Source organism: Periophthalmus magnuspinnatus, chromosome 10 (assembly GCF_009829125.3).
Source record: "Periophthalmus magnuspinnatus isolate fPerMag1 chromosome 10, fPerMag1.2.pri, whole genome shotgun sequence".
Taxonomy (NCBI): Eukaryota; Metazoa; Chordata; class Actinopteri; order Gobiiformes; family Gobiidae; genus Periophthalmus; species Periophthalmus magnuspinnatus.
The window spans coordinates 25,303,010-25,320,565 of NC_047135.1; the positions used below are offsets into that span (position 1 = coordinate 25,303,010).

Sequence of the window (17,556 nt, forward strand, 5' to 3'; positions counted from 1 at the left end):
GATTTTGCCTTCCAAGCCCTATTTAACCATTTCATCTGCTCTTTAACCAACAATATTGTTAATCGATAAGTTTTATTCTTTAAGTTTTAGTTTTATTTATTTATTTATTTAACTGCTAATGTTAACGATGAACTGATAGTCTTATAATGTAATTGTAATCACCTGCCCAGGGACTGCACATGGAAAGTCAAATCATCTTTTCTTTTGTAAGATTAATGAATTTGTACATGGTCCCGGACAAATGAACAATAAAGAAAGAATGTATGTACTTCTTTTTTATTGGTTTTGGGGTAAAGTGGCATTAAATGCAGCTAAAACATGGTTTATTCCTTTTGACTTCCTCACACTTAACACCTCAATTTCTCTGTACCATTATTTTTTTATATTCTCTTTGAGGCTTAATAATGATCACCCATCCCCCAGTTCCAGAAGTAATCAGCTGCATGGGAACAAATGACCACAAGACCCATAATTTAGGGGTCTTATGGGTGAGTGAGGAGGGAGAGTGAGGGTGGCAGGGTCTGGAGGACTAAAAGAGAAAGTGAGCATTGAGGAGGCGTGTGGTCTGGTGGATTAAAGGAGGAGAGTGAGGAAGGATAGGGTCTGATGGACTAAAGGGGAAAGAGGGCATGGAGGAGGGTCCTGGTCTGGCGGACTAAAGAGAGTTGGGGAGGGGGGGGACAAAAGGATAGAGGGAGGGGAGAGAAGCGATGGAGCCTGGAGGACTAAAGGGGAGACTAAGGAAGGATGGGGTCTGGAGAACGAAAGGGGACAGAGAGAGAGAGTGGAGGAAGGTCATGGTCTGGCGGAATGAAGGGTAGAGTGAGGAGGCAAAAGCGACGAGGTCTTACGGACTGAAGGAGTGAAGAGCGACGGGGTCTGGAGGACTAAAGGGGAAAGAGAGTGTGGAGGAGGGTTATAGCCTGGCAGACTAAAAGGGACAGTTGGGAGGGCATGGTCTGGAGGACTAAAGGGTAGAGTGAGGGAGGAGGAGCGATGGGGTCTGGTGGACTAAAGCGGAGAGAGAGCGTGGAGGAGGGTCGTGGTCTGGCGGACTAAAGGGGAAAGGGAGGGGGGAGGAGCGACATGGTCTGGACAGATGAGGAACAGTGTGATGGACATAAAAACTCAAAACTCCACCTCTGCAGTGAAGTGTCTTTACTCTATGATCAGAACTTGCTATTTTGACAAGGTCTGAAGGGGTTCTAGCCTTTTGTTGTGGTGCTGTGGTGCTTGATGATGCAGTGAGGTAATTTAAAGTAATGTTAGTTGTTTTTTTTTCTTTTTTTTATTGAATTTACATCCATATTGTGATGTATTATTAATCTTAACATCAAATGGTGTGCTATAAATTATAACCGTAGCAGAAACATCAGAAAAGGGGTATGTCTTCTTTACCGATCACAAATTTGGCAAATGAAAAAACTATTTGATCTCGGTGCATCCATGTTTCATTCCTACCGAGACACGACCAGTTATTACCACATAAAACTTTAATACCCACAAAAGATGCTCGACAGTCGACAAATCTGCCCCGTGCACTTATGTCAACTAAACCCGACATAACAGAACCTTGCATCTCTACAATCTAACCTAAGACGCATTTTTATTGTGTTTTTCTTTAAATTGCATTGTAGACTGTCACTAACAGCATCAAAACTATGAATGAACACGTATGGAATGTAGTAAACAACAAAAAAATGACATGTTTAAGATTTTAGATTCTGTAAAATAGCCATCCTTTGCTTTGACCACTGCCTCTTGCACTTTGAAGAATCTGAATAGGACATATAAAACGTATTTAGAGTTACATAACATTTCTTTTCTACAAATTTCCAACAATTCCATGTTCTTTTTAATGTTTTGAGTATGTAATTACAGTGTATTTCATATCATCTCACCCCTATAGAATGAGAAGGTGTGTCCAAACTTTTAACTGGTAGTGTATGCCCTGTGTGCTTTTTGTTTTCCAAAATAAAGTTACAGCGTGATTGATTGGCAAAAACAAGAGCAGGACCTCCCTCGTCATTTTCTGCGGGAGCTCAAGATTGCGTTGCCAGATCTGCGAGGATAAACAAAAATCTGGGAGGTGTCATGGGTGCAGAGGAGATGCCGGTAATTTATCAACAACGCAATTAATGTCCCGCGACTTAAACGAGGAAAGGACGTCTCAGCGGGTGAAATATGGTGTGATTGTGGAGGAGGGTGATTGGTGGATGGGGATGTGAATATGCAAAAATAAATACAGGCACTGTTTGTAAGTCTGGTCATATGAGAGGAATAGAAAAATAAGTGGAGTTTTGATTTTCAGAATCTATAATGTTTGTGTAGCTAGAGGAAATATTTTTAGGATGGGAGCAGTAAGATGAACGGAAAGAAAAAAATGCGTTTTGAAATAGCAACGACAAAAAAGGAATGAAAAAAGTCTAGGAAAGACCACATAACCTAATACAAATACTGTAAATACAACCCCAATTCAAATGAATACTATGTGTCTATAGAGACCTGTTGTCATATATCGCCACTGTTGAGATGCTTAGTTTTAGCTTTCTACTATGTTATTACATCTTTCTGTCATCAAAAACATGCCTGTGGTGGTTTTATGTCATCCATGCATGTTTCAGCAATTTAGTGATCTCTCCCTGGAACCCTCCGTACGATTAGCTGTAAGATTCTGTACAATGCTCAACGTATTAGCCTAAATCACCCATGCTCCCATCGGGACGCACACCAATTGTGTTGTGATAGTACTCTGAAGGGGAGGGTGACTTAGCACTGAGAGCAAATGGAGGAGGGACTCATTTTGCAAACAAGAAAAGATAACATGATAATCAAAATATATTAAGTGTTGGCAGTTAATACAATTGAAAAACGTAATATGAATGATCATGTTCAACTTTCATGGACTTACTCTGCTCATTTCAACAACCAAGAAAGCATCAAGATAGATATACTGTAATAACCTCGAAGGAAATATTGTATAGAGATTTAACATAAGTTTTAAAAATAGTCATATGTAAGAATCATAAATAGGGCAGTGCAATGATTATACAAAAAGGCAAGGCAAGTTTATCTGTATAGCACAATTTGTACACAAAGTAATTCAAAGCGCTTTACAAAATAAGAAAGACATTAAAATCACAATACAAACAAATCAAAACATAAATAAACATCATAAAAATTTACATTTAAAGAGAAGTAAAAGAAAAATGAATCATTCCTCACCCGATCACCCCCTCCCTTACATGGGCGCATTATAAAGTCTAACAGCTCTGGGTAAAAAGAACTTCCTGAGTCTGTCCCTCAGCATCAACCATTTTGATTTTTATTTATTTGTTCATTCGTGTAGGAAAGCCCCATTTGGAATCTCATTTTCGGGGAAGTCCCAGAGCGGAGCCTGTTGTACATGTTTTTTTTTTGGGTTTTTTTTGTGGTATGGGAAATCAGTTCACCTGGAGTAAACCTGCACAGGCATGAGGAGAACAAGCAAACACTGTATAAAAGATATCGCCCGGGAATTGAACCCAGTACTGCTATGATGACTGATTCCACATTGTATTTATTGGATTCTTGGGTGATGATCCATGTATTGTCGAAGTGTGTAGCGTGGTTATTGAGTTTGACGTGATATATTGCTGTCGACTTCAAGTTATCCTGATGTACCCTATGACAGACTGACCACACCTCCTGTTTCATCAGAAGAACAGCTGATAAAACACTTCGCACCAGCTGTCACTTCTGATGGAGATGGAAGTTACCATAGAAACCATAGACTATATATAAATGGACACAGCTAATCTGCTAGCCTCTACGTTCCAAATAGGAAGTGAGCATGAGCGCGCTTCTGGCTCCATCAACCCTGGCTCCAATTTACTTTACATTGAAAAACTGACGCCTCTCTCTTAAATTGGTGGAAACGCATCAAGGTAATACATCAACTCTTATGTATATTTGTCTGATATAGATGAACGATTATATTATTCTAGTAACAAGGCAAGATAGATACTCCTTTTTCACCTTTCACGGAAGCCATTATTTTTGCTTGGGGCTGCAAATAAGCGCTATACAAAGCCATAGAAAGAAGAAATCCTATTGTACTTGTGCTTCCTAGTTATAATCTATTACATCCTTGGACCATTATGTTTAGTTTGCACATTTTAAATCACAATATTCACCTAAAACGACTTAATATAAGGAATGAGCTGAATTCTGTGTTAGAAAACTGCGTTTGCCCAATGTGAGCTGAGGTCATCACAACATTAACGTCATCACAACATAGAATATAATAGAAGACGTTGCTGCTCGGAGTCAAGGACAGAACTGTGAGTTACTGTAGTCCTGCCATTGTATGAGAGCTCACGAAGATAACACTATGTTAACCAGAAGAGGATCGTCCTTCACACACACGTTTAATGGACACTATAAAAACTGTAAACATTCACATCTCTGGACTCTCATCCTATACTATTGCTTCATTGTTCACGTAAACCTGTGCGAAACTCATTAAACTCTTCTGACTTTATGTTTCGGATTCTTGAAATAAACATTCTTACGGTACAGAGCAGTGGGCGTATACTGGTGACGGCGAAAACAGGGACTCATCGGTAATATGGCGTCTTGAAAATAAGCGATTAAAGATTGCTCAAACATACATGAATCACTCCAAATACAACTTCAAGAAGGGAAATGAGAAAGGGAAACAACTATAACATGGTTAAAAGCTCTGAAAAGTCCATTTGTAGAATAGGTTTGCTTTAAAACCCCCCAGAGAAGTGCAATGTTGACTTGTTGGTGCATATGAACACTGAACATTTTACACAAATCAGCCCACTTTATACCATATTTTAATGGCAAAACATTTTCTCGGAATAAGGTCAGTCATTCGAAGTGTTTCTCTTCCCATGATTGCCAGCAGAAGGAGTCAGACAACTAGCCGTAAAAAAATATATATACCAGCAGCATTCAAAACTGCTTTATTACTCTTTATTGTGAACATTAAACATAGAAATTGTGAAAATAGGTTGTGCTTCATCTTTAGTCCTGTTTCATGCTTGGTTTAATGGAATAACAGCTTCAGACTGACTGCTGACTGCATTCACCTCTTTTTTCTACGTGGTGTATATGGGTGAAAATGCAAATTATTCTTACATTAAAGTGACAAATCTCCAGTTAATTATAATTACAGCTAATGAACACAGTGGGTGGGACGTGTTAGCAGTAGAGCTTATAGAACAGCTCTGTTTGATGCCACGGCACATAAATGACCTACAGTGTTTTAACAGCAGAAATCTGAATCTCTTTAATTGCGCTTTTGCATACTTGTTTACATCATTGTTTGGTTAATGTGGTTGTTGCTATTATACAAAAAATGAAAAAATAAAAAATAAAAATGCTTGTTTTGTGTTTTTAATTTTCTATATTTGAACAGGGCCCCATGAGGAGCGTTTGAGTGCGCTGATTGGGCTCTCATTATATAAATAAAGATAAATCAAATTTAAGTTTTTTAATTCATGACAGGAATTTGACATGGCTGCCAGTGATTTGAGCAGGAAATTTAGTAACAAAGCTTTTGTGCTTTTTCCACATTCATTTTGTCACTGATCTTTTCATCATATGATAATTTGGGTATATGTCTAAACTGGGTGTTGTGGTGGTGAAGAGGAGATGGGGAGGCTGAGGTGGCTGATGGTTTTGCCAGCTTGGGCCAAGTTCTGCCATTGTGTGCTGCTTCTTCTTCTTCTTCTTCTTCTTCTTCTTCTTCTTCTTCTTCTTCTTCTTATTATTATTATTATTATTATTATTATTATTATTATTATTGTTATTATTGTTATTATTATTATTATTATTATTATTATTATTATTATTATTATTATTATTATTATTATATTGAATCAATTTTAACATAACTTTTTAGCTTAAAATACAGTATAGGCCCAGCTACTAAAACTAGTGTAAATATGGTTAACTCTAAGTGGATTGTAACTTTTCAAAAGCACCAGTTGCCTCAGTACAGACATATTGTATAAGAAGCTCCAGCTGTGTACTGTCTGCATCTAATTATAAAGCTCTTAACATGGTAGCTAGTTGTTAGCATTACTGTGACAGAAACTCCACTCTGGCCTCTGAAAGTTGTGAAATGTGCTTTTAAAATCATCAGCATGAATAATTAGGATGCCTGGAATCCATAAGGTAAGTGAGGAACAGCTTTGGACCACTTTAAACCATTTAAGAAGAACAAGTTCTGTTTTTCACATTTTTAGACAGTAAAAATCAGGTACAGTGGATTTAATGTAATGTTTTTTATTAAAGTTGCCGCTAAAATAAAGATATTCTCTAAAACTGCATCATCTCCTTGTCTCATTGAGATTGCCTGAAATGTTCCACAGTACAGCATTAAACTGCTCTAGCTTGCATTCATTCAGTTGCAGGTGTTTTTCCATACCTACATATTTGTCTCCACTGGAATAACTGGAAACGTCTTTTACCACATTGGGAACATTCCAAGCAAAGCAATAAGATCTCCATGGAGACAAGAATTTTTCAGACTCTCCACCAGAAAAGTTACATAGTACAGCTTTAACTGATCAAGCACCAGGCAAATCCTCCAGAATACATTTTTACCGCACCTGCAGCAAACTCCAGAGGCTGCATTTTCAGTCCTAGTCATTTTATGCACAGAGTGATAGTGTGAGAATGAGGCGAAGTCAGGCCTAATGGAATATTCTACGAGAGCATACATAATGCAGCAGCGGTGGCACCATGACGGAGGGCTTTTGTCTGGACCTGGAGGTCGAGACCGGACACGGAGCCCACATCACAGCCAACCAAAGAGTCAAGAGAAGCACGAGTAAAAGAGGACAATCAGAACATTGAAAATTGAATACTGAAAAACAGGAGGGGCAGACAGGACAGAGTGGAGTTTTAAAAGCTGCAATGTGATTTGGTGTTTGGTTGCGTTCCCTAGGGGTGTCATGCTTACTGAAGGCACTGCTCTGTCTTAATCTGAGGTTTAATTTAAAACAGTATGACCAGAAAGAACTGATGCAGTTGGAGCTACAATAGGGGAGATGATTTGTGCTGTTAAACGTCTAAAAGTCTCTCACACTAGCATTAGCCAACAGTTTTCCAATTAGTCGCTCTCACCGTTTTTCACCTCAACAGGATCAAGAACGCTCGTCTTGATCACCCGCTTGCGAAAATGTGTTTGCTAATGTGTGCATTGTAAACATTCGACCATAGATATACTTGTAGAACACCCCCATTTTCTGAACACAAGGGCTACCGCAGGCCGTAACCCATGCCAAAACAAGAGCAAAACAACAGCAGTCTCAAATCACTAGAGCCAGTCTCCAAAACGGACCGGTAACTGATGAACAGAATCTTCACATCAACTTGTCGGCATAGCAACCAAGTGTCGCATACAAAAGTAGTTACATTAAAAACAAAAGATGTCAACCCTGAACTAGACACAAAATATCAGATCATTACATAGACTTGCACTCTAAAGGCTGATACAGTTTCGTACGTTCGTTGCATTTTCTATGAAAGCCTTCATACAATCCAAACTATGAAAAACCGGCGATGTTTCGGCGACTGACAACCTCTCAACCACACCTGAAAAACACCAGAGTTTTACATTATTAAGGTTAGCGATTAGCACCAAAATTAGCATGACCACATAATAAATTTTTTTTTTGAAATCTAACGTAATGCCACAACAGTTTGACAGTACGATTTTTTGTTTTATTTTATCAAGCGCCACAAATCCAGCACACATTACTAAACTTTAGAAACTGGAGCTGGAAGTTAGATATTGACTGTTATTACTCATTGTCAAATTTAACAAACATATAAACAACGACCATTTGTCTGCGCAGCCTACAAACGTCAAAAATAATGTTTGTGATTTGCATTTAATTGACTTTGCTGTCCTATTATAATTAATGGGATAGAATGCCAAAATCAGTACAAGGTTGTGTGAGCAGCACGTCAAAAGAGTAGGCCTACTGGTATTTGAAAATAATATTCTAGGGGAAGTGCAAAGTAGTGTAGTGGTCTGAGAAATTACTCAAGTAAGAGTAGAAAAGTACTGAGGCAAGAGAAACTGTCTGGACGGTAGCATCTGTTTCGAAATTTGAAGTTAATGTAAGAGGAAGGACAAAGCATTGAATTATGCACAGAATCTGGTATTTTCAAAGATTCAAAAATCACAGCAAACGCTTCCTTTCCAATTTGTCTGGTTATAAAACTGAAGAATCTTACATCCGACATACTGCCTGCTTCAACTTTTGCAGACATTAGACACAGCAGTTTCTTCTTGATGAAACACTGAATACTACAAAGAGAATACAGGGTGTGTATGGCCACTTTCCAACCAGGCTAATTATTTCTGCATGTTTTATAGCTTCAAATAGCTCACTGATTCAAAAGCATTCTTGATCATGATCTGTAGAAGTGAACCGAAAAGTCTACCAGTGCTGATCAAAACCTTTATCCTGGTGACTGTATATGAGGAATTAAAGAACCTGTACCAGATATTTTTCCTTGTGTTTGAGAAACAAATGTCTTGCCCGAGTACAAATATATTGTATAAGCAGCTCTTGAGGCTAAACTAAGTCTTCATCTAATTAGAAAGAGTTTAACTGTCTGAAAATCAAGAAGAATTTTGCTCTGGTCTCTGAGAGTTGTGAAAAACACGCTGAACAATTAGGATGCCATGTATTCAAAGGTAAGTGACAAATAACTGCAAACTGTTTAAAATTAACTAGTTATATTTTTAAAGAAAACCTATTGTGCTTGTGTCTGCTCTATAGCTATAATTTATGACATCCATGGATCATTATGTTATTATTTTCACATTTTAAACTGCAATATTCATCTAAAACGACTTAATAAAAGCCTCCGATGGATAGCTGCAGCGAGTCATGGATTTGTTTTCTCGTTTGTACCAAAATGAGTACGCGACGCTGCCAAATCCTGTGCGTATCACCGATTAAGAAAATTGAAAATTGGAAAAAAGTACAGAGCAGTGGGCTGATGTCGGTGGCGGTGAAAACGGGGATTGATCAGCAATATGGCGTCTTGAAAATAAGCGATTAAAGATTGCTCAAACATGCACGAATCACTCCAAATGCAACTTCAGGTGAAAGTAGATTTTACACAATAGGTCTGATTTAAGCAAAAAATCAAATACTTCCTTTAAGTGTATGGCTGCAACAAATATCATTTTTTTGCGTAACTGTTTTATATGCACTTAAGATGGCGGATGCCTCATGGAAAGTTACACTCTACACCTGTTGCATATTTTGTTACTAGCTATCTTGCCTGTTTGCGCCCTGTATTCTTATCAGACAACTTGATATTGTCGTTTACACCCCAAAAACCTTTGCAATTTAGCGTACACATCATAATATCATGAATTCCACTTTGACCTCTTCAATTCGATAAAGCAGTTACTCTCCGCACTCTTCCACATAAAGAAACAAGCTTGCAAACAACTCTTAAAGTGACAAAGCATAAATATTCTAATGTAATCTTTGAGCTGCGCCGTTTTAGTGCCAGAAAACAATTCCAGACCCACATTTACCATAAATAAAAGCAGTCGCAGACGCAAAAGTAGTTACTGATTACAGCTAGTCATTCCCACTGGGTCCATAACGTGGAGTTTATAATAAAGGGGTCCACAATGTTGCACAGTTATAGGTCTCTGGAGATAGCCGTGTTTCCAGATACAGCACACGGAGTATATAAAAGTCCTCAGCTCATAAAGTCAAGCTAAATGCCCCACTATGCCATCCCCGCTCCCCAGAGGCCGCCCATAACGCTTTATTACAAAAAGAGACGCGTTGTAATCAGGCAGGAAAGCAGCGGAGTTTGTAAAAGTCCAAGAGTGATCATATGATTGTGGAAAAAACTGTTAAATGGAATGAGGATAGCTTAAAGTGTAATGGACAAACATAAATTGCAAAAAGAAAAAAATAAACTTCTAAAATTCATCTTGAAATGTAATCTTTTTTATTGCTACTGGTGTTTTAATAGCATTGTCTACTGAGTCATTTTCATCTTCGTCATCTAAAACTGTCTGAAATTCAATGTGTGGTGTCGACAATGGCCGATACATTTCAAGAGGCCTGTGACATCACACGCCTCTGCAGTGATTAGAAACCTACCTGCAGGGGCTGGAGATTGAAACGTTAATGCCTGTAGAACCAATCATTATTACTCAGACTTCCAGAGACATCCCCTCCCCTCACTGTCCCCTTTAGTCCTCCAGACTTCTCACTCTTCCCTTTAGTCTTCCAGTTCCGCTTCTATTCCCCTCTCACTCTCCCCTTTAGTCCTCGAGAATCAAAATTTTTCCCTTCACTTTCCCATTTAGTCCCCCACACCTAGTCCCTTGGTCACATTTTCATATAGCCCGTTGGTCACATTTTCATTTTTTATCCACATCCGGTCCCTTCTCCCCCCTTGCTCTCACCTTTAGTCCTTCATAATCAGTCCCTTCTCCATCCTCGCTCTCCCGTTCAGTCCTCCACACCCAGCCTCTCCTCCCTGCTCTATCTTCTTTTTAGTCCTCCACATCCAACCCCTTCTCCTCCCTCGCTCTACTCATTAGTCCTCTACACCCACCTACTTCCCCCTCCTCGCTCTCCCCTTTAGTACTCCACACCCAGCCTCTTCTCCCCGTTCGCTCTCATTAGTCCTTCACACCCAGCCCCTTCTCCCCATCACTCTCCTCTTTAGTCCTCCATACTGAGCCCCTTCTCCCTATCACTCTCCCCTTTAATCCTCTACACCCACCTACTTCTCCCTCCTCACTCTCCCCTTTAGTCCTCCACACCCAGCCTCGTCTCCCCATTCGCTCTCCTCATTAGTCCTTCACACCCAGCCCCTTCTCCCCCCTCACTCTCCTCTTTAGTCCTCCACACTGAGCCCCTTCTCCCTGCTTGCTCTACCCTTTAGTCCTCCACACCCAGTCCCTTATCCTCCCTCACTCCTCCCTTTAGTCCTCCACACTGAGCCTCTTCTCCCCCCTCGCTCACCCCTTTAGTCCTCCACACCCAGTCCCTTATCCTCCCTCACTCCTCCCTTTAGTCCTCCACACCCAGTCCCCTTATCCTCCCTCACTCCTCCCTTTAGTCCTCCACACCCAATCCCTTATCCTCCCTCACTCTCTCCTTTAGTCCTCCACACTGAGCCTCTTCTCCCCCCTCGCTCACCCCTTTAGTCCTCCACACCCAGCCCCTTCTTGCCGCTCACTCTCCCCTTTAGTCCTCCAGACCTTGCCTTCATATTCATGCATAGGACAGAATATGTTAAGTGGCTTGTGTATTGCCAAAGTATTCATCATACCTCACCTGCTCTGTTCGCAACTTGAATGGAATTACTAATGAAGAAAATACATACTATCTATATCATTCTTAAAGGTTATAATGTATTTATGAGTATCTATGCGTACAAGATAGCAGTCGGCAGCTCGAATGGCACCCTAATGTAAAACCCAACGTAATTTCACTTCATATTAGCCACATGAAGATGACAGTAACTATACAATACCCCAATCACAATTACACCAGCTTCCATTATACATGCATGCTTCTTTCCCGACAAATTATAATCAGGGCCCATAAGCAAAGCGGCGCACATGCTAACGCCATCCGTACAGGTGAGCGATCATGTCTTAACTGCAAATGAACCACAAAGAAGAAATCCTGTTCCCTGGGACTAAGCGTGTCTTTGAGTTAATTAACAAAATACAGTTTAACCAAAGTCGTCAGCTGGGTGAGTTGTAATTAAGCGGGTGTTTGCATTAGCTTGTCACGTAGCACTATGGAATTACTGTCACCAGAAGTTCGCTAATCAAGCTTGGAATGTTTTTCTCAGACCTAATTTGAGATGATGGCTACTCTGCTTTGGAAACACTTTAATGGGTGGAATGACACTAAAACAGCTTTCACTACGGTGGCAAAATTGACTGCTTTTTAATTTCTTTAATTTTCTTGTTATTTTTAAGTTACGCTGCTTTACATATTCTGAATTTGATTGCTTTTTGGCTATCAACATTGGTTAACACATTTATAGCTTAAAAAAACAAGCAGCTTGAAAGCATTTGTGGAATTTTACATTTTAAAACCTTAGGCATCTAAAATTTAAAGCGAAAGCTATAACTCAACTTGATTCCCATCAAATCAACGATTTTGGGAAGAATGGAAATTAGCTTGTATTCCAAACCCAAAAATAAAAAGTAAAACTAAAATTCCTCAAATCTTGATAGGTCTTTTGTAATAATTCCACTTGGACTTTTTTTTTTACTTAATAAAAGTCCTTAAATCTCATGTGAGTAGTATTGGCTTCATCTTTGAAATGGGAATAGTGAAAGCACAACAAATGCACAATACGGTCCATCAGTCAATATTGCCCAGCGGCATAGAAATTCAGAATGATATCTCTATCGCTGTTTTTTTTTTTTTTTTTTTTAATACAGATTGCTATTTCGACCTGAAAAAACTCAAGCAGACACGAAAGAAAGGTATTAGTAAGCTTTATTGAATGAGTTATCTTTGGCGCTCAGACCGGCGGAAGACATTTCGATGAAGGGCGTGGAAAGTTAGATGACGTTTAAGAGATGTCTTCCTCCTGGGGCCTGGACACTGGAGGTGGTCGAGCTGAGGCTGAGGTGAGTGAAAGGGACCATGAGATGATGGGGAGCGAACGAGGTGCTGGGGAGGAGGTGGAGCGCTGTACAAACTGAAGTGACCGTGCATTTGTGATGAGGATTTAAATATGGCAAACTGGGATTTGGTTGGACGAAGAGGAGGAATAATGGAGGAGGTGATGAAAGCTGAGAAGCAGGTAAACTCAGGAACTCTACTGCAGGAAAGTAGACAAGGGCGCACTTATATGTAGGTCTTCCAGGCTGAATTTACGCTAGCTCCATCTGGTCTGGTCTTTACAACCTCTGTTGCATCTCGAGCCAGAAACAGACATGTTTGTACTATCAGATTATTTCACCCATCACTTTGAATACAATTACATTTCTCTTTCCTTCTCTTGTCGTTCGTTCATTGAATCTGGAGAAATATTTTTTTTCTTGTAAGAAGTGTTGTGGAATTTTAATAGTATAAACCTCCATCCATCCATCCATCCATTTTCTTCCGCTTATCTGGGGAGGTTTAAGCAGGTACTCCCAAACTTCCCTCACCCCAGACACGTTCTCCAGTATAAACCTTAAAAATTCAACAAAGAATCAACAGAGAAGCTGTCTTGAATCAAAAAGTCTGGTTTATTGAATCAATTGTGCACAATCGTCAGAGCTGCCGTCCCCAATAATGTCGTCTCGCCCTCAGCTGACAAATGAAAATTCGTACAGTGTATTTATACCATCAAAACATCATACCCGTTTAGCTTAGTCAAAGTGGCTGGAGGCCGCTAGACGCACACACAAGAGATACACCCGTGCATAACAACATGGTATTACGAAGGTTAGGTCAAAAAGATCCATGACAATATAAATAAAGATTTCAAATAAAGAAAGCCATAACAGAAGGCATATTTGTTTTGACACAGATGGACCAAGCATGTTTCTCATTGGCACATCCACCTGTCAATCACGCCCATCTGAAAACAGGGAGATTCACCGGTGACCAGACTCTAGTATTGGAGAAGTGTGTATTCTGGATCCTAGGCAAGCTTCACTTCTACTTACATTTACTGTCACAAATGGCTATTTACACCTTTGTTCAGAATCAGCTTCAGTTTCATCTTCACTGGAGGAAATTTCCATCAGGCATTTTAGAGATAAAGGCATTAGATGTTTGTAGTAGTCATGTCCAACACAAAACCGTGGGATGAAAAGTGATGAAGAGGAGCATTTCCCTTGACCTTCTCTTCTTTGCGACTGGAGAAATGAGAGCCTAGATGAAACCCGATTGGAGCTGTACAAATGCACTGTTTGTTATGAAGACTGGGCCATTTCAGTCTCTCAAGTGCACCATAAAGTAGATACACAGCTATTGAGTCATGATGCAGTCCAACTCAAAACGACACGCTTTGCTTACACTTTATATAGCCCATTGTGCTTGGGTAAATAGAACTTGCTTTTTAAATGCAAAATTCGCCCATAAGTATCTTTTCAATATGTTTCTTCTATAAAAGGTTTTTCAGCATAAGTAGCAAGCAGTATTTTGCCTGTATGCGGATAAATAAGAATTGTATATCATCGTAAGATATAGGTTTGTCCCAGTGTAGTACAATAAAAGCATAGTTAAAGAGCCTGTACTCGTTTTTTCCATGTATATGAGCAAAACTGGTGTTGTTCAGTACAGTTATATTGTATAAGCAGCGTTTTGGGTAAAAGTAACCGCACTGTGTACTGTCTGCATCTACTCATAAAGGCAAGGCAAGGCAAGTTTATTTGTATAGCACAATTCGTACACAAGGTAATAAAGCGTTGTACTGTTCGAGAATCAGGAAGTGTGTCATTATTATTAGTCTTTATACTATTAGATGTTAGTTATTTGTTGTTGTTAGCTTCCCCGTGACTGCAGCACTCCACTCTGGTCTCTGAAAGTTGTGGAAAGTCCTTATAATGTGGAATATTCCAATAAAATTGACATCTCCGTGAAGTCAAGTTGCTGACAGAACCTCCCTACGAGAAAAGTTACATAATGCACATTTAAAATACATGTTTAACCAAAATATCAAGGATGACTATAGGTATATGGACAACAGTAAATACCACTTGAAGTATCTACTGTCCAGTGATTGTTAATTGAACATGTACCTGATTTCTACTGTCCTAAAATCGTAAAAATCGCATCCTAATTTTTCAAGATCATAAGCTCTTTTCACAAATCTTCAGAGAGTAAAGCTAGCAACAACTAGCATGCTAACAATACACATCCCGAGAACAAACACTAATGATAAAATGAATACAAATTGGCAACTGCTTCGCAATGTGCACTACTAGTCAAAAGTTTGGACACGCTTTTTCCATTTTTTTTTCTTTATTTTTATGATTTACATTGTAGATTCTCACTGAAGGCATCCAAACTATGAATGAACATATATGCAGTGTAGTAAACAAAAAGCACACTCAAAATAACTCCAAACTTATTTTAGATTTGAAAATGTGAAAATAACCAACCACCCATTGTTTTGATCACTGCGTTGCACTTTTGGCATTTCTTTCTTCTAACAGCAGATGGTCCGTGTTGGTACTGTTTTTTTGTTGTTTTTTTCTAAACATGCAGGTATGTTCATCCTGTGTTGATGGCGTGCTGGTGCCGTACTACTGATTGTCAGGCATAGTTTGGAAAAATTAAATTAAAAGCCAAAAAATCCTCTGCGTACCGTTTTTTTGGCGTAAATATTTCATGTTACAACATATTTGTAACATGTGGCTTATGTTCAAGTGCGGCTTAATACAGGTACAAAATGTATTTTCTTTTAAAATTTTGCTATGGCGGCTTATATTCAGGTGCGCTCTATAGTCTACAATTTACGGTATATGATGTTTTCCCTATATGTATAAAATGTAAAAAGAAGTAAACATAAAGAACAAAACAACATTGAATTAGAGTGTGTACAAACTTGTGACTGGTAGAGTAAGTAATCGACTCTAAACTACTGCGCAAATTATATAGATGTAAAATTTAAAACACTCTAAAACATGCTTCTTATTTCATTTGTTGTTTGGCTGTAGTTCCTGCCTTTGCTCATTTGTTGTGCACTCGGACCATCTGCCTGCGTACTCATCCACAAACACTTTTTTTTCCTCTTCTGTCGAGATTTTGATCAAGAAACGAGACTATCCCGAGTTTCATTTTGACAGATGTATTGGAGAGCATGGATTCTACCTGATTCATCAAACAGAGTCATGGTGATATTTGGTTTAAATGTCACTCACTGCTCATATGCTATCTGTCACCCCGTCTGTGAAAACAAATCTAATTTAGTCCTGGTTTTATAAAGCGTAAATCCTCTCCCACTGAGCTAATATCACAGGAGAGCCTAGGATATACAATGTTCTCATTCATCCCCAGGGCCTATACATGGAGAGGTAATTTTAGATTATTTTTTCCTTTTTTTTGAGAAGTTTTTGAAGTTGAAATAAACAGTTGTGTGAAAGCTATTGGAGAATGGAACTCAGCGAGGAGACAAAGTGAACTAGATCTTGACAGTGTGTTATTTTGGTTAGAAATTATTTACATTGCAGTGATTGTGAGAGCCAATAAATAGTCGCTATGTTTGTTTTGTTTGTTCGGCACTGGCTCCGCCCATACCACAGTGCTGCCCTGTGATTGGCCAGTGGACCTATCACAAGTGAACGCTTCAGCCTGAGTCAACAATATGGAAGACTTTGTGAACTTAAAAGAAATTAGGATGCATTAAGAAAGAAAAGGCCATAGAAAATAAATGGTGCAAATGTGTATTGATTGATATAACAAACAAATCCAACATTTTTGTAAGCCATTTATTAAAAAAAATAAATAAATAAAAATGGATGTCTATTTTTTTTGTAGACGGACTTCCCTTTAACGGAGGAGTGTCAAACACATTTTCATCGAGGGCCACATCAGCAAAATAGCTGCTCTCAAAGGGCCAGATGTAAAATAAATCAAACAAATTTTATAACTTGTTAATTAACTGTTTCTGTATTTATTACTTATTCAAATTACAAATATTCCATATGCATTTTCCTAGATGTAAAAATATGGCTGTGTAATTGTGTATCTCCTGATAAATTGAGATTTTAAGACCATCATACCTTTTAATTTACCCTGTCGAGGGCCACATAAAAAGATGTGGAGGGCCGCATTTGGCCCCCGGGCCTTGAGTTTGACACATGTGCTTTAAGGCATGCACAAACAATACATCCAGTGAAGATAGTAGGTTTATTAAACGTGTGAAAGTGTATCAGGTCTTACAATTTGATGGGGAAGGTCTTAAAAAGTTTTCAGAACTTGTGGAGCTGCCCTAGCACGAGTTTGATTTGCAAACTTGCAAATAAACACAATGAAGATTTTGCAGAAAAGGCACATCACTTACTAAATAATCCATAGCACAGAGTGAAGTTTGAAGTTATAAAACAAATGATGAGTCTACTTCATGTTTTATAACTGCCTGCGAAGGGCATCGTTTTTTTCATCTCCATACAGAAGTTATTGCTTTGCCTGAAATGTTCCAGAGTGTTGAGTATCAGATCCACTGATCCGAAGGTTGGCAATGCAATTCCAGCTCCCTTGGGCAAGACGCTTAACCCGCCTTGTCCTAGTGTCTGTGTACACTGGTGTGAATGGGTGAGTGGTTCCTTGATGTAAAGTGATTTGAGTGCAAAAAGCTCTATATAAAAATGTGACCATTTACCATTTTTATTGCCTGTACTGAATTGCACATGTTTTCGTGCTCATTGCATTCTTACTGTGGGCGGAGTCATCTCTTTGCTTGTATAGAGATAGATGCGTTTAATGCCATACTATTGAAACTTGTAGGCAAAGACAAGAAGGTGTAGCAGACCCTATGCCTTATGGAACTTTTAGGTGCAAATTAAAATGT

General features: G+C 39.0%; 1 protein-coding gene across 1 annotated transcript in view; it reads left to right on the forward strand.

Annotated features, from left to right (window-relative positions):
• Nucleotides 1-46, forward strand: part of LOC117377849 (E3 ubiquitin-protein ligase TRIM39-like) — a 1,368-nt gene extending 1,322 nt beyond the window's left edge. Inside the window, exon 1 of the mRNA XM_033974353.2 lies at nt 1-46. This exon is cut by the window's left edge and continues 1,322 nt beyond it. Within this exon, the coding sequence (XP_033830244.1) occupies nt 1-46 (46 nt within the window).
• The last annotated feature ends 17,510 nt before the right edge of the window (nt 47-17,556 follow it).